The sequence below is a fragment of the Tachypleus tridentatus genome, chromosome 2 (genome assembly GCF_004210375.1).
Source record: "Tachypleus tridentatus isolate NWPU-2018 chromosome 2, ASM421037v1, whole genome shotgun sequence".
In the NCBI taxonomy this organism is placed as follows: Eukaryota; Metazoa; Arthropoda; class Merostomata; order Xiphosura; family Limulidae; genus Tachypleus; species Tachypleus tridentatus.
The window spans coordinates 87708237-87730819 of record NC_134826.1 but is presented as its reverse complement, the minus strand read 5'-3'; the positions used below and the strand labels follow the sequence as shown (position 1 = coordinate 87730819).

The 22583-nt window shown below is 28.6% G+C and overlaps 1 protein-coding gene across 5 annotated transcripts in view; it reads left to right on the top strand.

Moving 5' to 3' along the window:
* The window catches only part of LOC143244433 (thyroid hormone receptor beta-like), a 78185-nt gene that overhangs the window by 40088 nt on the left and 15514 nt on the right, over positions 1 to 22583 (top strand). For 4 of the 5 annotated variants that reach the window (XM_076489076.1, XM_076489078.1, XM_076489079.1 and 1 more), the window contains exon 2: positions 20806 to 20941. In XM_076489076.1, coding sequence (XP_076345191.1) covers positions 20872 to 20941 — 70 coding nt within the window. In that variant the 5' untranslated portion in view covers positions 20806 to 20871. Of the gene's footprint in view, positions 1 to 20805; positions 20942 to 22583 lie in introns of those variants that run through there. The other variant, XM_076489080.1, reaches the window with a different exon arrangement.

The window sequence follows — 22583 nt, the reverse complement described above, 5'->3', positions numbered from 1 at the left end:
TGTTCAGAATAAACCATAAAGAACATAGCAGAATAAGTACTAGAAAACTAAATAGAGATGTCCAAAATAGACCATAAAGTACAAGAGAACGTAATACAATAAGTATTAGAAAACTAAATAGCAATTTTAGAATTCACCATAACCAACCACATACAATGAGTACTAGAAAGCTAAATAAAAATTTCAGAATAAACCATACAGAATCTAACAGAATAAGTAGTAGAAAACTAAATGGAAATGTTCAGAATAAACCATAAAGAACTAGATAGAATAAGTACTTGAAAACTAAATAGAAATGTTCAGAATGGAACAGAGAGAACGTAATACAATAAGTACTAGAAAACTAAATAAATGTCCAAAATAGACCATAAAGGACTAGAAAACGTAATACAATAGGTATTACAAAACTAAATAGAAATTTCAGAATAGACCATACAGAACGTAGTAGAATAAGTACTAGAAAACTACATGGAAATGTTAAGAATAGATCATAAAGAACTAGATAAAATAAGAACTAGAAAACTAAATAGAAATGTTCAGAACAAACTTTAAAGAAATAGAAAACTGAATAGAAATGTTCAGAATAAACCACAAAGGACTCGATACAATAAGTACTAGAAAACTAAATAAATGTCCAAAATAGACCATAAAGGACTAGAAAACTTAATACAATAGGTATTACAAAACTAAATAGAAATTTCAGAATAGACCATACAGAACGTAGTAGAATAAGTACTAGAAAACTACATGGAAATGTTCAGAATAGCTCACAAAGAACTAGATAAAATAAGAACTAGAAAACTAAATAGAAATGTTCAGAACAAACTTTAAAGAAATAGAAAACTGAATAGAAATGTTCAGAATAAACCACAAAGGACTCGATACAATAAATACTAGAAAACTAAATACGAATGTCAGAATAGACCATAAAGAACTAGATAGAACGTGATAGAATAAGTACTAGAAAACTAAATAGGAATTTCATAATAGACCATACAGAACGTAATAGAATAAGTACTACAAAACTAAATGGAAATATTCAGAATAGATCATAAAGAACTAGATAGAATAAGTACTAGAAAACTAAATAGAAATTTTCAGAATAAACCATAAACAACTAGATAGAATAAGTACTAGAAAGCTAAATAGAAATGTTCAGAATAAACCATAGAAAATGTAATAGAATAAGTACTAGAAAACTAAATAGAGATTTCAAAATAGACAATAACCAACTAGATAGAACTGGATACAATAATTACTAGAAAACTAAATAGATATTTCAAAATAGACCATAAGGAACTAGATAGAACGTAATAGAATAAGTACTAGAAAACTAAATGGAAATATTCATAATAGACCATAAAGAACAAGATAGAAGGTAATAGAATAAGTATTAAAAACTAAATAGAGATGTCAAAATAGACCATAAAGTTCTAGAGAACGTAATACAATAAGTAATAGAAAACTAAATAGAAAGTTTCAGAATAGGCATTAAAGATATAGATAGAACGTAATAGAATAAGTACTAGAACACTAAATAGAAATGTGCAGAATATACGATAAAGAACGAAAGAACGTTATAGTATACGTACTAGAAAACTAAATAAAAATTTCACAATAGATCATAAACAACTAGAAAACTAAATAGAAATATTCAGAATAAACCACAAAGAACTAGATAGAATAAGTAGTAGAAAACTAAATAAAAATTTCAGAATAGATCATAAACAACTAGAAAACTAAATAGAAATGTTCAGAATAAACCACAAAGAACTAGATAGAATAAGTACTAGAAAACTAAATAAAATTTTCAGAATACACCATAAAAAACTAGAAAACTGAATAGAAATTTCAGAATACACCATACAAAATGTAATAGAATGAGTACTAGAAACCTAAATGGAAATGTTCAGAATAAACTTTAAAGAAATAGAAAACTAAATACAAATGTCCAGAATGAACGAAAAAGAACTGGATACAATAAATACCAGAAAAATAAATAGAAATTTCAGAATAGACCATACAGAACGTAATAGAATAAGTACTAGAAAACTAAATGGAAATGTTCGCAATAGACAATAAAGAATTAGATAGAATAAGTACTAGAAAACTAAATAGAAATATTCAGAATAGATCATAAAGAACTAGATAGAATAAGTACTAGAGATGTCCAAAATAGACCATAAAGAACTAGATAGAATAAGTACTAGAGATGTCCAGAATAGACCATAAAGAAGTAAATAGAACGTAATAGAACAAGTAATAAAAAACTAAATAGAAATTTCAGAATAGATCTTAGAGAACGTAATAGAATAGGAACTACAAAATTAAATACAAATGTGCAGAATAGACCGTAAAAAAGTAGATAGAATAAGTGCTAGAAAAGTAAATAGAAATTTCAGAATAGACCATAAAGATTTAGATAGAACGTAACAGAATAAGAACTAGAACACTAAATAGAAATGTGCAGAATATACGATAAAGAACGAAAGAACGTTACAGTATACGTACTAGAAAACTAAATAGAAATGTTCAGAATAAACCATAAAGAACGTAGTAGAATAAGTACTAGAAAACTAAATGGAAATCTCCAGAATATACCATAAAGAACTAGATAGAAAGTAATAGAATATGTATTAAAAACTAAATAGAAATGTTCAGCATACACCAGAATAAGTACTTCAAAACTAAATAGGCATGATAAAAATAGACCATAAAGTACTAGACAACGTAATACAATAAGTATTAGAAAACTAAATAGAAAGTTTCAGAATAGGCCATAGATAACGTAATACATCAAGTACTATAAAACTAAATAGAGATGACCAAAATAGCCCATAAAGTACTAGAGAACGTAATACAATAAGTATTAGAAAACTAAATAGAGATGACCAAAATAGCCCATAAAGTACAAGAGAACGTAATACAATAAGTACTAGAAAACTAAATAGAAATATTCAGAATAGATCATAAAGAACTAGATAGAATAAGTACTAGAGATGTCCAAAATAGACCATAAAGAACTAGATAGAATAAGTACTAGAGATGTTCAGAATAGATCATAAAGAAGTAAATAGAACGAAATAGAATAAGTAATAGAAAACTAAATAGAAATTTCAGAATAGATCTTAGAGAACGTAATAGAATAGGAACTAGAAAATTAAATACAAATGTGCAGAATAGACCATAAAAAAGTAGATAGAATAAGTGCTAGAAAAGTAAATAGAAATTTCAGAATAGTCCATAAAGATCTAGATCAGGGGTGTGCAACAGGCGGCCCGCGGGCCACAACCCGGCCCGCCAAGCCATTTAGTGTGGCCCTAGTTGTTGTAATCTAACCATGTGGCCTGATCTGTAATCCAACGCAAATGGAATATTTTTAAAAGCATCGATCCTACGGGATTCCCAGGCTTCGTCTCGACAAACTTCTAAAATTATCTTTGCTAGAGAGGAGCAGGCCGAATTCGATTGGTCGGCCTCCTTAGGGCATGAATAGGTGACGTGCACTAGCACTATTGTCTATGACTCAACGTCATGTCCTGAACCTCGCCTTCGCCCGCTGGCGACAATTTTCCCTAACCTCTGCTGTCCGTCATTCATTATTGGTGAAAATTTTATTACCTTTACAGTTACTACAAGAGATTGAAGGTAAATTGATTATTATTTAGCATATTGTTGTGACTTTACTGAATTTATTAAAATTTTTGCTTTCAGATGCATCTGATTCTATGTACAGTGTGACCTCGTTATTCGCGGGGGTTACGTTCTTTACCCTCCCGCGAATAGCGAAAAACCGCGAATATTGGATGCAGTTTTAAAACATATATGTATGCGATTATATACTATATGAAATGCTTCCCAAACACTAATGATACTTATACTCATTGATGCAGTAATAATGTAGCAATATTGCATACTGTTATGTATTTCACTAAATTGTACCGTGCGTTACCGGGCTGTGCTTTGCCGTTTGCGTTGTTGGGGAAGCTGAGGCAGTCAGCCAATAGCAGTCCAATCTTGTTTGGTGAAGACGACAATTGATAAAACGGCTTGATTGAGTAAATACAACAGAAATCTCCTCGAAAAGCCCTTTCAGTCTCTGTGACCTACAAAACGCAGTTCGCGCATAACCCGCGAATATGCGGGGCCGCGAATGGCGAACCGCGAATAGGCGAGGTCACACTGTATTTTGCTATTCTCAATTAATTTAAGTACCGGAAGGCTATGATCGGATGCCAATTTAGAAACATGTGTTTCTGTCCATAAGAGGTTCCATGTGTAAATAAATTCTATGTTTTTTTTCTACTTTGCTATTTTCGTGAGAATAATTTTGTTTTGATTTCAGGACTAGTAAAATGTCAGCAGTTAAGAAACGAAAAATTGATGATGAGGGAAGGTTATTCAACAGTGAATGGTGCACAAAATATCTTGTTGTCCCACATAATCAAGGTGTTGTCTGCCTCGTCTGTCAAACTACAATTGCAGTCATGAAAGAGTACAATATTAAGCGACATTACGCAACTAAGCACTCCTCCCAGTTTGATGAAATTGTTGGTCAGGCACGAAAGGACAAAAACATTTAAAACATCCATTGAAAAGCAACAAGGTGTTTTTACCACTTTCAAGAAAAATTCAGAACTGGTGACAAAACTGAGTTTTAAGCTTTGTGAATGTATGGCAGAAAAGGAAAGCCTTTCAGTGATGGAGAATTTATTAAAATTGTTTAACAATATTCACAGAATATGCATGTCCAGAGAAAATATATTTGGTGGAGCAAACTAGCCTTTCCCGCTTTACTGTCTCACGCAGGACAAAAGATCTTTCAGAGGACATCAAAGAAACTTTGAAAGAGAGATTGAATTCGTGTGAAGCTTTCAGTCTGGCTTTGGATGAAAGCACTGATATCAATGACACATCCCAACTTGTCATTTTCATCAGAGCTGTTACTGCAGGCTTTGATGTTTTCGAAGAGTTTTAGATATGGCAAGCCTTTCCTCCACAACCACAGGACAGGATATTTGTGAACAAGTGCTTAAGGTTGTAGAAAAGTTTGAACTGAATCCTTATAAATTATGTGGTGTTACAACAGATGGTGCTCCTTCCATGACAGGTAGGACAAATGGATTCACCAAGAAATTTCTAACTGCAATTGGAGCACAAGACGTAGTTGTAAGCCATTGCATTATTCACCAAGAGAGCTTGTGCACCAAAGTTCTGGATTTTGCAGAAGTCATGAAAAATGTCGTCCAATGCGTAAATTATATTCGAACACGAGGATTAAATCATCGACAATTTAAAACTTTTTTAGATGAGCTGGACAGTGAGTATTCAGAAGTTTTGTACTTCTCTGCTGTACGTTGGCTTAGTAGAGCTGCTACTTTGAAGAGATTCTGGAATCTGCGAGAGGAGATTAAGTTCTTCATGGAGAGCAAACGTCAGAATGTGGACTTCTTGAGCAATGAGAACTGGCTGAATGACTTAGCATTCCTCACAGACATTACACAGCATCTGTCTGATTTAAACTTAAAACTACAAGGGAAAAGTCAACTTGTGAATAAGTTGTTTGAGCATATTTGTGCTTTTGAGAAGAAATTGGAACTTTTCCAGGTTCAGTTGAGAAGAGCCATATTGACCCATTTTACATGTCTTGCAACCAGGAAACTGGAATTTCCTAATCTGGATTGCACCAAATATGGAACCAGTGTACAAAAGCTGCGTGATGAGTTTGCAAACAGATTTCCAGATTTCAGACAAACTGAAATTAGATTGAAATTGTTCGCTCAACCTTTTGATTTGGCAGTGGAAGACAGTCCTGATGATTGCCAAATGGAACTCATTGAACTGCAGGCTGACATGGACACTAAAAGGAAATTCTCTGAAAACAGTTTGCTAGACTTTTTACAAACTCTGTGTACGTGAAAAGTTTCCCAATTTGTCCCGTCATGCACAAAGAATTGCCTCCCTTTTTGGTAGCACCTACTGCTGTGAGCAATTTTTCTCCAAAATAAAGCTCATCAAAACCAAATGTAGAAGTCAGCTGACTGATGAACATTTGACCAGTCAGTTAAGAGTGGCAACCACTTCTGTCAAAGCTTATATTGACAAGCTCTGCAAGGACTCTAAATTTCAAGTGTCGCACTAAAATGATCACTCATGCAAAAATATAAAATATTGTTGCTTGCATTTTGAGAATTTTTTTTAATTTATTGTGCATGTACACGAATAAGCTTGTTTTTTAAGTGGCCCCGCTTGATTGATGAAGTTGGTTATATGGCCCACCGACGAAAAATGTTGCACACCCCTGATCTAGATAGAACGTAATAGAATAAGTACTAGAACACTAAATAGAAATGTGCAGAATATACGATAAAGAACGAAAGAACGTTATAGTATACGTACTAGAAAACTAAATAGAAATGTTCAGAATAAACCATAAAAAACGTAATAGAATAAGTACTAGAAAACTAAATGGAAATCTCCAGAATAGACCATAAAGAACTACATAGAAAGTAATAGAATATGTATTAAAAACTAAATAGAAATGTTCAGCATACACCAGAATAAGTACTTCAAAACTAAATAGGCATGATAAAAATAGACCATAAAGTACTAGACAACGTAATACAATAAGTATTAGAAAACTAAATAGAAAGTTTCAGAATAGGCCATAAAAACCTAGATAGAAAAAGTACTAGAAAACTAAATAAAAATTTCAGAATAGACCGTAAACAACTAGAAAACTAAATAGAAATGTTCAGAATAAACCACAGAGAACTAGATAGTATAAGTACTAGAAAACTAAATAGAAATTTCAGAATAGACCATACAAAATGTAATAGAATACGTACTAGAAAACTAAATAAAAATTTCAGAATACACCATAAATACTAGAAAACTAAATAGAAATGTTCAGAATAAACCACAAAGAACTAGATAGAATTAGTACTAGAAACCTAAATAGAAATTTCAGAATAGACCATAAAGAACTAGATAGAACGTAATAAAATAAGTACTAGAAACGAAATAGAAATTTCAGAAAACACCTTACAGAATGTAATAGAATAAGTACTAGAAAACTAAATGGAAATGTTCAGAATAGACCATAAAGAATTAGATAGAATAAGTACTAGAAAACTAAATAGAGATGTCCAAAATAGACCATAAAGTACTAGAGAACGTAATACAATAAGTATTAGAAAACTAAATAGAAATTTCAGAATACACCATAAAGAATTAGATAGAATGAGTACTAGAAAGCTAAATAAAAATTTCAGAATACACCATAAAGAACTAGAACACTAAAGAGAAATATTCAGAATAAACCACAAAGAACTAGATAGAACGTAATAGAATAAGTACTAGAAAACTAAATAGAAATTTTAGAATAGGCCATACAGAATGTAATAGAATAAGTAGTAGAAAACTAAATGGAAATATTCAGAATATACCATAAAGAACTAGATAGAATAAGTACTAGAAACCTAAATAGAAGTTTTCACAATAAACCATAAAGAACTAGATAGAATAAGTATTAGTAAACTAAATAGAAATGTTCAGAATAGTCCATAATGAACTAGATAGAATAAGTACTAGAAACCTGAATAGAAATGTTTCGAATAAATCGTAAAAACGTAATAGAATAAGTAATAGAAAACTAGATAGAGATGTCCAGAAAAAAACCCATAAAGAAGTAGGTAGAATGTAATAGAATAAGTATTAAAAACTAAATGGAAATGTTCAGAATAGACTATAGAGAATGTAATAGAATAAGTACTAGAAAACTAAATAGAAATTTCAGAATGGACCATAAAGAACTAGATAGAACATAATAGAATATGTACTAGAAAACTGAATAGAAATGTTCAGAATAAACCATAAAGAACTGGATAGAATAAATACTAGAAAACTAAATAGAAATGTTCAGAATAGACTGTAAAAAACGTAATAGAATAAGTACTAGAAAACTAGATAGAGATGTCCAGAATAGACCATAAAGAACTAAATAGAACTTAATGGAATAAGTATTAAAAACTAAATAGAAATGTTCAGAATAGACCATAGAGAACGTAATACAATAAGTACTACAAAACTGAATAGAAATGTTAAGAATGAACCATAAAGAACGTAGTAGAATAAGTACTATAAAACTAAATAGAAATTTCATAATAGATCATAATGACTAGATCGAACATAATAGAATAAGTACTAGAAAACTAGATAGAGATGTCCAGAATAGACCATAAAGAAGTAAATAGAACGTAATAGAATAAGTAATAGAAAACTAAATAGAAATTTCAGAATAGATCATAGAGAACGTAATAGAATAGGAACTAGAAAACTAAATACAAATGTGAAGAATAGACCATAAAGAAGTAGATAGAATAGGTGCTAGAACAGTAAATAGAAATTTCAGAATAGACCATAAAGATCTAGATAGAACGTAATACAATAAGTACTAGAAAACTAAATGGAAATCTCCAGAATAGACCATAAATAACTAGATAGAAAGTAATAGAATAAGTACTAGAACACTAAATAGAAATATGCAGAATATACGATAAAGAACGAAAGAACGTTATAGTATACGTACTAGAAAACTAAATAGAAATGTTCAGAATACACCATAAAGAACTAGATAGAATAAGTACTAGAAAACTAAATAAAAATTTCAGAATAGATCATAAACAACTAGAAAACTAAATAGAAATATTCAGAATAAACCACAAAGAACTAGATAGAATAAGTACTAGAAAACTAAATAAAAATTTCAGAATACACCATAAAAAACTAGAAAACTAAATAGAAATTTCAGAATACACCATACAAAATGTAATAGAATGAGTACTAGAAACCTAAATGGAAATGTTCAGAATAAACTTTAAAGAAATAGAAAACTAAATACAAATGTCCAGAATAAACGAAAAAGAACTGGATACAATAAATACCAGAAAAATAAATAGAAATTTCAGAATAGACCATACAGAACGTAATAGAATAAGTACTAGAAAACTAAATGGAAATGTTCGCAATAGACAATAAAGAATTAGATAGAATAAGTACTAGAAAACTAAATGGAAATGTTCGCAATAGACAATAAAGAAGTAGATAGAATAAGTACTAGAAAACTAAATAGAAATATTCAGAATAGATCATAAAGAACTAGATAGAATAAGTACTAGAGATGTCCAAAATAGACCATAAAGAACTAGATAGAATAAGTACTAGAGATGTCCAGAATAGACCATAAAGAAGTAAATAGAACGTAATAGAACAAGTAATAGAAAACTAAATAGAAATTTCAGAATAGATCTTAGAGAACGTAATAGAATAGGAACTAGAAAATTAAATACAAATGTGCAGAATAGACCGTAAAAAGTAGATAGAATAAGTGCTAGAAAAGTAAATAGAAATTTCAGAATAGACCCTAAAGATTTAGATAGAACGTAATAGAATAAGAACTAGAACACTGAATAGAAATGTGCAGAATATACGATAAAGAACGTTATAGTATACGTACTAGAAAACTAAATAGAAATGTTCAGAATAAACCATAAAGAACGTAGTAGAATAAGTACTAGAAAACTAAATGGAAATCTCCAGAATAGACCATAAAGAACTAGATAGAAAGTAATAGAATATGTATTAAAAACTAAATAGAAATGTTCAGCATACACCAGAATAAGTACTTCAAACTAAATAGGCATGATAAAAATAGACCATAAAGTACTAGACAACGTAATACAATAAGTAGTAGAAAACTAAATAGAAAGTTTCAGAATAGACCGTAAACAACTAGAAAACTAAATAGAAATCTTCAGAATAAACCACAGAGAACTAGATAGTATAAGTACTAGAAAACTAAATAGAAATTTCAGAATAGACCATACAAAATGTAATAGAATACGTACTAGAAAACTAAATAAAAATTTCAGAATACACCATAAATACTAGAAAACTAAATAGAAATGTTCAGAATAAACCACAAAGAACTAGATAGAATTAGTACTAGAAACCTAAATAGAAATTTCAGAATAGACCATAAAGAACTAGATAGAACGTAATAAAATAAGTACTAGAAACTAAATAGAAATTTCAGAAAACACCTAAATAGAAATGTGCAGAATACAGAATGTAATAGAATAAGTACTAGAAAACTAAATGGAAATGTTCAGAATAGACCATAAAGAATTAGATAGAATAAGTACTAGAAAACTAAATAGAGATGTCCAAAATAGACCATAAAGTACTAGAGAACGTAATACAATAAGTATTAGAAAACTAAATAGAAATTTCAGAATACACCATAAAGAATTAGATAGAATGAGTACTAGAAAGCTAAATAAAAATTTCAGAATACACCATAAAGAACTAGAACACTAAAGAGAAATATTCAGAATAAACCACAAAGAACTAGATAGAACGTAATAGAATAAGTACTAGAAAACTAAATAGAAATTTTAGAATAGGCCATACAGAATGTAATAGAATAAGTAGTAGAAAACTAAATGGAAATATTCAGAATATACCATAAAGAACTAGATAGAATAAGTACTAGAAACCTAAATAGAAGTTTTCACAATAAACCATAAAGAACTAGATAGAATAAGTACTAGTAAACTAAATAGAAATGTTCAGAATAGTCCATAATGAACTAGATAGAATAAGTACTAGAAACCTGAATAGAAATGTTTCAGAATAAATCATAGAAGAATAAAAAAACGTAATAGAATAAGTAATAGAAAACTAGATAGAGATGTCCAGAAAAAACCCATAAAGAAGTAGGTAGAATGTAATAGAATAAGTATTAAAAACTAAATGGAAATGTTCAGAATAGACTATAGAGAACGTAATACAATAAGTACTATAAAACTAAATACAAATGTGCAGAACAGACCTTACAGAACTAGAGAATGTAATAGAATAAGTACTAGAAAACTAAATAGAAATTTCAGAATGGACCATAAAGAACTAGATAGAACATAATAGAATATGTACTAGAAAACTGAATAGAAATGTTCAGAATAAACCATAAAGAACTGGATAGAATAAATACTAGAAAACTAAATAGAAATGTTCAGAATAGACTGTAAAAAACGTAATAGAATAAGTACTAGAAAACTAGATAGAGATGTCCAGAATAGACCATAAAGAACTAAATAGAACTTAATGGAATAAGTATTAAAACTAAATAGAAATGTTCAGAATAGACCATAGAGAACGTAATACAATAAGTACTACAAAACTGAATAGAAATGTTAAGAATGAACCATAAAGAACGTAGTAGAATAAGTACTATAAAACTAAATAGAAATTTCATAATAGATCATAATGACTAGATCGAACATAATAGAATAAGTACTAGAAAACTAGATAGAGATGTCCAGAATAGACCATAAAGAAGTAAATAGAACGTAATAGAATAAGTAATAGAAAACTAAATAGAAATTTCAGAATAGATCATAGAGAACGTAATAGAATAGGAACTAGAAAACTAAATACAAATGTGCAGAATAGACCATAAAGAAGTAGATAGAATAGGTGCTAGAACAGTAAATAGAAATTTCAGAATAGACCATAAAGATCTAGATAGAACGTAATACAATAAGTACTAGAAAACTAAATGGAAATCTCCAGAATAGACCATAAATAACTAGATAGAAAGTAATAGAATAAGTACTAGAACACTAAATAGAAATATGCAGAATATACGATAAAGAACGAAAGAACATTATAGTATACGTACTAGAAAACTAAATAGAAATGTTCAGAATACACCATAAAGAACTAGATAGAATAAGTACTAGAAAACTAAATAAAAATTTCAGAATAGATCATAAACTAGAAAACTAGATAAACTAAATACTAGATAAATAAGTCAGAATAAACCACAAAGAACTAGATAGAATAAGTACTAGAAAACTAAATAAAAATTTCAGAATACACCATGGAAAAAAAACTAGAAAACTAAATAGAAATTTCAGAATACACCATAAAGAAATGTAATAGAATAAGTACTAGAAACCTAAATAGAAATGTTCAGAATAAACCATAAAGAAATAGATAGAATAAGTAGAAAACTAAATAGAAAACTAAATAGAAATGTAGATAGAATAAGTACTAGAAAACTAAATGGAAATGTTCGCAATAGACATAAAGAAGTAGATAGAATAAGTACTAGAAAACTAAATAGAAATATTCAGAATAGATCATAAAGAACTAGATAGAATAAGTACTAGAGATGTCCAAAATAGACCATAAAGAACTAGATAGAATAAGTACTAGAGATGTCCAGAATAGACCATAAAGAAGTAAATAGAACGTAATAGAACAAGTAATAGAAAACTAAATAGAAATTTCAGAATAGATCTTAGAGAACGTAATAGAATAGGAACTAGAAAATTAAATACAAATGTGCAGAATAGACCGTAAAAAGTAGATAGAATAAGTGCTAGAAAAGTAAATAGAAATTTCAGAATAGACCCTAAAGATTTAGATAGAACGTAATAGAATAAGAACTAGAACACTGAATAGAAATGTGCAGAATATACGATAAAGAACGTTATAGTATACGTACTAGAAAACTAAATAGAAATGTTCAGAATAAACCATAAAGAACGTAGTAGAATAAGTACTAGAAAACTAAATGGAAATCTCCAGAATAGACCATAAAGAACTAGATAGAAAGTAATAGAATATGTATTAAAAACTAAATAGAAATGTTCAGCATACACCAGAATAAGTACTTCAAACTAAATAGGCATGATAAAAATAGACCATAAAGTACTAGACAACGTAATACAATAAGTAGTAGAAAACTAAATAGAAAGTTTCAGAATAGACCGTAAAACAACTAGTAAACAACTAAAAAAACTAAATAGAAATCTTCAGAATAAACCACAGAGAACTAGATAGTATAAGTACTAGAAAACTAAATAGAAATTTCAGAATAGACCATACAAAATGTAATAGAATAAGTACTAGAAAACTAAATAAAAATTTCAGAATACACCATAAATACTAGAAAACTAAATAGAAATGTTCAGAATAAACCACAAAGAACTAGATAGAATAAGTACTAGAAACCTAAATAGAAATTTCAGAATAGACCATAAAGAACTAGATAGAACGTAATAAAATAAGTACTAGAAACGAAATAGAAATTTCAGAAAACACCTTACAGAATGTAATAGAATAAGTACTAGAAAACTAAATGGAAATGTTCAGAATAGACCATAAAGAATTAGATAGAATAAGTACTAGAAAACTAAATAGAGATGTCCAAAATAGACCATAAAGTACTAGAGAACGTAATACAATAAGTATTAGAAAACTAAATAGAAATTTCAGAATACACCATAAAGAATTAGATAGAATGAGTACTAGAAAGCTAGATAAAAATTTCAGAATACACCATAAAGAACTAGAACACTAAAGAGAAATATTCAGAATAAACCACAAAGAACTAGATAGAACGTAATAGAATAAGTACTAGAAAACTAAATAGAAATTTTAGAATAGGCCATACAGAATGTAATAGAATAAGTAGTAGAAAACTAAATGGAAATATTCAGAATATACCATAAAGAACTAGATAGAATAAGTACTAGAAACCTAAATAGAAGTTTTCACAATAAACCATAAAGAACTAGATAGAATAAGTACTAGTAAACTAAATAGAAATGTTCAGAATAGTCCATAATGAACTAGATAGAATAAGTACTAGAAACCTGAATAGAAATGTTTCGAATAAATCATAAAAAACGTAATAGAATAAGTAATAGAAAACTAGATAGAGATGTCCAGAAAAAAACCCATAAAGAAGTAGGTAGAATGTAATAGAATAAGTATTAAAAACTAAATGGAAATGTTCAGAATAGACTATAGAGAACGTAATACAATAAGTACTATAAAACTAAATACAAATGTGCAGAACAGACCATACAGAACTAGAGAATGTAATAGAATAAGTACTAGAAAACTAAATAGAAATTTCAGAATGGACCATAAAGAACTAGATAGAACATAATAGAATATGTACTAGAAAACTGAATAGAAATGTTCAGAATAAACCATAAAGAACTGGATAGAATAACTACTAGAAAACTAAATAGAAATGTTCAGAATAGACTGTAAAAAACGTAATAGAATAAGTACTAGAAAACTAGATAGAGATGTCCAGAATAGACTGTAAAAAACGTAATAGAATATGTACTAGAAAACTAGATAGAGATGTCCAGAATAGACCATAAAGAACTAAATAGAACTTAATGGAATAAGTATTAAAAACTAAATAGAAATGTTCAGAATAGACCATAGAGAACGTAATACAATAAGTACTACAAAACTGAATAGAAATGTTAAGAATGAACCATAAAGAACGTAGTAGAATAAGTACTATAAAACTAAATAGAAATGTTCAGAATAGACCATAAAGACTAGATAGAACATAATAGAATAAGTACTAGAAAACTAAATAGAAATGTCCAGAATAGACCATAAATAAGTAAATAGAACGTAATAGAATAAGTAAATAGAAAACTAAATAGAAATTTCAGAATAGTACATAGAGAACGTAATAGAATAAGAACTAGAAAACTAAATAGAAATATTCAGAATAGACCATAGAAAGATAGTAGATAGAATAGGTAGACCTAAAGAACTAGATAAATAGAAATTTCAGAATAGACCATAAAGAACTAGATAGAACGTAATAGAATAAGTACTAGAAAACTAAATAGAAATTCCAGAATAGACCATAAATAACTAGAATAGAAAGAAAACTAAATAAATATTAGAATATACTAAAGAACTAGATAGAATATACTAGAATATAAATAAAGAACGAAAGAACATAAAGAACTAGATAGAATAAGTACTAGAAAACTAAATAGAAATGTTCAGAATACACCATAAAGAACTAGATAGAATAAGTACTAGAAAACTAAATGGAAATTTCAGAATAGACCATAAACAACTAGAAAACTAATATAGAAATATTCAGAATAAACCACAAAGAACTAGATAGAATAAGTACTAGAAAACTAAATAAAAATTTCAGAATACTACCATAATAAAATAAACTAGAAAACTAAATAGAAATTTCAGAATAGACCATACAAAATGTAATAGATCAAGTACTAGAAAACTAAATAGAAATGTTCAGAATAAACTTTAAAGAAATAGATAGAATAAGTACTAGAAAACTAAATAGAAATGTTCAAAATAGACATAAAGTACAAGAGAACGTAATAGAATAAGTACTAGAAAACTAAATAGAAATATTCAGAATAGATCATAAAGAACTAGATAGAATAAGTACTAGAGATGTCCAAAATAGACCATAAAGAACTAGATAGAATAAGTACTAGAGATGTCCAGAATAGACCATAAAGAAGTAAATAGAACGTAATAGAATAAGTAATAGAAAACTAAATAGAAATTTCAGAATAGATCTTAGAGAACGTAATAGAATAGGAACTAGAAAATTAAATACAAATGTGCAGAATAGACCATAAAAAAAGTAGATAGAATAAGTGCTAGAAAAGTAAATAGAAATTTCAGAATAGACCCTAAAGATTTAGATAGAACGTAATAGAATAAGAACTAGAACACTGAATAGAAATGTGCAGAATATACGATAAAGAACGTTATAGTATACGTACTAGAAAACTAAATAGAAATGTTCAGAATAAACCATAAAGAACGTAGTAGAATAAGTACTAGAAAACTAAATGGAAATCTCCAGAATAGACCATAAAGAACTAGATAGAAAGTAATAGAATATGTATTAAAAACTAAATAGAAATGTTCAGCATACACCAGAATAAGTACTTCAAACTAAATAGGCATGATAAAAATAGACCATAAAGTACTAGACAACGTAATACAATAAGTATTAGAAAACTAAATAGAAAGTTTCAGAATAGGCCATAGATAACGTAATACATCAAGTACTATAAAACTAAATAGAGATGACCAAAATAGCCCATAAAGTACTAGAGAACGTAATACAATAAGTATTAGAAAACTAAATAGAGATGATCAAAATAGCCCATAAAGTACAAGAGAACGTAATACAATAAGTACTAGAAAACTAAATAGAAATATTCAGAATAGATCATAAAGAACTAGATAGAATAAGTACTAGAGATGTCCAAAATAGACCATAAAGAACTAGATAGAATAAGTACTAGAGATGTCCAGAATAGACCATAAAGAAGTAAATAGAACGTAATAGAATAAGTAATAGAAAACTAAATAGAAATTTCAGAATAGATCTTAGAGAACGTAATAGAATAGGAACTAGAAAATTAAATACAAATGTGCAGAATAGACCATAAAAAAGTAGATAGAATAAGTGCTAGAAAAGTAAATAGAAATTTCAGAATAGACCATAAAGATCTAGATAGAACGTAATAGAATAAGTACTAGAACACTAAATAGAAATGTGCAGAATATACGATAAAGAACGAAAGAACGTTATAGTATACGTACCAGAAAACTAAATAGAAATGTTCAGAATAAACCATAAAGAACGTAATAGAATAAGTACTAGAAAACTAAATGGAAATCTCCAGAATAGACCATAAAGAACTAGATAGAAAGTAATAGAATATGTATTAAAAACTAAATAGAAATGTTCAGCATACACCAGAATAAGTACTTCAAAACTAAATAGGCATGATAAAAATAGACCATAAAGTACTAGACAACGTAATACAATAAGTATTAGAAAACTAAATAGAAAGTTTCAGAATAGGCCATAAAAACCTAGATAGAATAAGTACTAGAAAACTAAATAAAAATTTCAGAGTAGACCGTAAACAACTAAAAAACTAAATAGAAATGTTCAGAATAAACCACAGAGAACTAGATAGTATAAGTACTAGAAAACTAAATAGAAATTTCAGAATAGACCATACAAAATGTAATAGAATACGTACTAGAAAACTAAATGAAAATTTCAGAATACACCATAAATACTAGAAAACTAAATAGAAATGTTCAGAATAAACCACAAAGAACTAGATAGAATAAGTACTAGAATCCTAAATAGAAATTTCAGAATAGACCATAAAGAACTAGATAGAACGTAATAAAATAAGTACTAGAAACGAAATAGAAATTTCAGAATACACCATAAAAAACTAAATAGAATAAGTACTAGAAAACTAAATAAAAATTTCAGAATACACCATAAATACTAGAAAACTAAATGGAAATGTTCAGAATAGACCAGATAAAACGTAATAGAATAAGTACTAGAAAACTAAATAGAGATGTCCAGAATAGACCATACAGACAACGTAATAGAATAAGTATTAGAAAACTAAATAGAAATTTCAGAATATACCATAAAGAACTAGATAGAATAAGTACTAGAAACCTAAATAGAAGTTTTCAGAATAAACCATAAAGAACTAGATAGAATAAGTACTAGAAAACTAAATAGAAATGTTCAGAATAGTCCATAAAGAACTAGATAGAATAAGTACTAGAAACCTAAATAGAGATGTCCAAAATAGAATAAAGTACTAGAAAACGTAATAGAATAAGTAATAGAAAACTAAATAGAGATGTTCAGAAAACACCATAAAGAAGTAGATAGAATGTAATAGAATAAGTAGAAAGCTAAATGGAAATGTTCAGAATAGACTATGGAGAACTAATACAATAAGTTCTATAAAACTAAATAAATGTGCAGAAAGACCTAGATAGAATGTAATAGAATAAGTACTAGAAAACTAAATAGAAATTTCAGAATAGACCATAAAGAACTAGATAGAACATAATAGAATAAGTACTAGAAAACTAAATAGAAATGTTCAGAATAAACCATAAAGAACTAGATAGAATAAGTACTAGAAAACTAAATAGAAATGTTCAGAATAGACCATAAAAAACGTAATAGAATAAGTACTAGAAAACTAAATAGAGATGTTCAGAATAGACCATAATGAACTAAATAGAATAGAATAAGTAAAAACTAAATAGAAATGTTCAGAATAGACCATAGAGAGCGTAATACAATAAGTACTACAAAAAATAGAAATGTTAAGAATAAACCATAAAGAACGTAATAAGAATATAGTAATAGAAAACTAGATAGAGATGTCTAGAAAACAGATGTCCAGAATAGACCATAAAGAAGTAGGTAGAATGTAATAGAATAAGTATTAGAAAACTAAATAGAAATGTTCAGAATAGACTATAGAGAACGTAATACAATAATTACTATAAAACTAAATACAAATGTGCAGAATAGACCATACAGAACTAGAGAATGTAATAGAATAAGTACTAGAAAACTAAATAGAAATTTCAGAATGGACCATAAAGAACTAGATAGAACATAATAGAATATGTACTAGAAAACTAAATAGAAATGTTCAGAATAAACCATAAAGAACTAGAAAGATAGAATAACTACTAGAAAACTAAATAGAAATGTTCAGAATAGACTAAAGAACGAAAGAACGTAATAGAATAAGTACTAGAAAACTAGATAGAAATGTTCAGAATAGACCATAAAGAACGTAGATAGAATAAGTACTAGAAAACTAAATAGAGATGTCCAGAATAGACCATAAAGAACTAAATAGAACTTAATGGAATAAGTACAAAAAACTAAATAGAAATGTTCAGAATAGACCATAGAGAACGTAATACAATAAGTACTACAAAACTGAATAGAAATGTTAAGAATGAACCATAAAGAACGTAGTAGAATAAGTACTATAAAACTAAATAGAAATGTTCAGAATAGACCATAAAGACCTAGATAGCATCTAATAGAATAAGTATTAAAAACTAAATAGAAATCTTTAGAATACACCAAAGATAACGTAATAGAATAAGTACTTGAAAACTAAATAGAGATGACCAAAATAGTCCATAAAGTACTAGAGAAGAATAATACAATAAGTATTCAGAATAGAAAACTAAATAGAAATATTCAGAATAGATCATAAAGAACTAGATAGAATAAGTACTAGAGATGTCCAAAATAGACCATAAAGAACTAGATAGAATAAGTACTAGAGATGTCCAGAATAGACCATAAAGAAGTAAATAGAACGTAATAGAATAAGTAATAGAAAACTAAATAGAAATTTCAGAATAGATCTTAGAGAACGTAATAGAATAGGAACTAGAAAATTAAATACAAATGTGCAGAATAGACCATAAAAAAGTAGATAGAATAAGTGCTAGAAAAGTAAATAGAAATTTCAGAATAGACCATAAAGATCTAGATAGAACGTAATAGAATAAGTACTAGAACACTAAATAGAAATGTGCAGAATATACGATAAAGAACGAAAGAACGTTATAGTATACGTACTAGAAAACTAAATAGAAATGTTCAGAATAAACCATAAAGAACGTAGTAGAATAAGTACTAGAAAACTAAATGGAAATCTCCAGAATAGACCATAAAGAACTAGATAGAAAGTAATAGAATATGTATTAAAAACTAAATAGAAATGTTCAGCATACACCAGAATAAGTACTTCAAACTAAATAGGCATGATAAAAATAGACCATAAAGTACTAGACAACGTGATACAATAAGTATTAGAAAACTAAATAGAAAGTTTCAGAATAGGCCATAGATAACGTAATACATCAAGTACTATAAAACTAAATAGAGATGACCAAAATAGCCCATAAAGTACTAGAGAACGTAATACAATAAGTATTAGAAAACTAAATAGAGATGACCAAAATAGCCCATAAAGTACAAGAGAACGTAATACAATAAGTATTAGAAAACTAAATAGAAATTTCAGAATACACCATAAAAAACTAGATAGAATAAGTACTAGAAAACTAAATAAAAATTTCAGAATAGACCATAAACAACTAGAAAACTAAATAGAAATGTTCAGAATAAACCACAGAGAACTAGATAGTATAAGTACTAGAAAACTAAATAGAAATTTCAGAATAGACCATACAAAATGTAATAGAATACGTACTAGAAAACTAAATAAAAATTTCAGAATACACCATAAATACTAGAAAACTAAATAGAAATGTTCAGAATAAACCACAAAGAACTAGATAGAATAAGTTCTGGAAAACTAAATAGAAATATTCAGAATAAACTATAAATAACTAAACAGAATAAGTGCTAGAGAACTAAATAGAAATGTTTTGAATAAACCATAGAGAACGTAAAGAATAAGTACTAGAAAACTAGATAGAGATGTCCAGAATAAACCATTGAAAACGTAATAGAATAAGTATTAAAAACTAAATAGAAATGTTCAGAATAAACCTTAAAGAACTAGATATAATAAGTAGTAGAAAACTAAATAGAAATATTCAAAATAAACCATATAGAACTAGACATTACGTAATACGTGTTAAGTAGTGAATACATATATATATATTAATTTTGAATATTTACTGTTATTTAGCTTGTCAAGTTACTGTTATTACAGATTTGGCAATGAAGAACTACACGGAAGATTATGGCTTAGATAGAAACAGCAGTTGTAAATTAGAATAAAATTTGTAAAACATGCTCCAGAAAAACGGTTTTCCAATTAAAAAGATTTCGTGGAATGATGAACGAAATGATAAAATCTGTGGCTTCAGAAATTTTGAGACCGAGACCAGAGTGTAGTGTGAGTTAAATGAAACTAGGTAAAGTTTGAAAATATGGATCGATGAATGGAAACCATATAATAAGCTTTAAAAATATATGAAATTTAACATATAGTGGTAATATTCTCTCGCTTATCTCTACAAATACGCACCTGAAACAGGCGACTTATCCCTTCATATCTCTACTTCTAGCTCAACCCTGGTCTCATTCGTTCTCGGTCTTCAATTGGAGGCTGTGATTACCCGACGTGGAAGTGAATGTTTGACGGACGTCCTGGGTCTGTGTTTGATCCCGGCCGCTGGATTTGGTCAATTCATGGATGTGCAGGTGAGTCAAGAAATATTACTGTTTTTCAACCATTTTTCTGCCTGTCATGGTTAAGAAACACAATATCCAAACATTCTTGTGGTCCTTTAGTTAATGGCTCTTTTAAATCCTGACAATTACGTTTCCAATCCTTTTTTTCATCTTCACACACAATCCTGTTTCTCTGTGGTTTGTACAAATATTTTCAACTCTGAGTGAAAAGGTAACATAAACTATTTATGTACACTGTCTGTTGGCTGCTTGTGTTGTAAAACCAATTATTTACTGACATTCGATCTGTATTGTGTTTTTTCTCACGTGTAGCTTACTGACTTTAGTGAGGTTTTACATTCTGGCCTTTGTACATGTGGTTACTTGTAATTTTTGTAAATTATAGTGTGGCATTTTGCTGGTTGAGATCTTGAGTGTAAAACCATATTTTTATTGTAAATCAGTTATCTTAAATCTTTAGTATAGTTTGGCTTAGATTTCCAAAACTCGAGTTAGGGACGTCACTTGCAGTACATATAACGTTCTTGTGAAATATGTAGTGTTAAATCCCGTGTTCGGTTATTTTTACATCAAAATTGTTTTATAGAAGATAGTGATTGACATATTGTTATACATTTTTTTTATTTTCACCTGTATGTTCTTAGAATTATTGGTGTGGTCTTTTCCCGTTGACACAATGAAGTTTATTGGACTCGCTCTGGAAACAAGAACCCCAACTTGCTGATACGTTGGTTCTACTTAATGATCAGTAAAATATATCCATGTGCGATAAAGATTAATAAATGGTTTTGAACTAAATATTAATGCTCCTAACACTAAGTCTCATTTTGAAATAAATAATATAAAATTAATAACAACTACACTTAGCCAATTTAGTCACAGCATAATACTTGATGTTCATATTGTTTGATAATGTAAATAGCGTCCTCGCCTTTGACGTGTCTGTCACGTCCCAGACTGCCAGATAATTCCCAGAGATGGACAGAAGTCTCGTCGGCGCCGGACGAAGCAGATATGGCGTGATTGGCATATACATTTTCTTTACTTTTCCTCACATGTTTTAAAAAAATAGTTCCGTAATAATCGACTTAACGCGGTGCTGTTACTACAATAACCACATGATCCACATTGTTCCTATATCATCCATTATTTTTAAACTATTAATGGGCATACTAAGATGAATGTGCAAACGCCACGTGGATTCCAGAGTCATTTTCTTTCATAATTTTAGGTCCACATTGCCTTATGTACTAAAGTTTATCATAAACATTTTTCCAACAACCAATTTAGGAAACTTTTTGCATAACCTAATTTCAGTTTGTTTTTTTGAAACTAAAAATCCTTATTTCTGATTGGCTTGTATCGTGGATATAAACAATGACGTCAATCCTTTTCTTCTTTTTTTGCATACGTCTGTTTTTGTATTTTAAATTCCCACTATGGTTCAGTTGTAAGTTTACTAACTTATAACGTTAAAATTCAGAATTCGATTCCCTACGATGAACACAGCAGAAAGGCCAATGCGACTTTACGCTGAAACAAACAACCTAGTAGATTATTTTTAAATCATGCACACAGTGTTGAACATTAGTAATAAATGAAAACGTAGATATAACAAGGCATACTTAACTCTGAGTTTATTGATAACAGT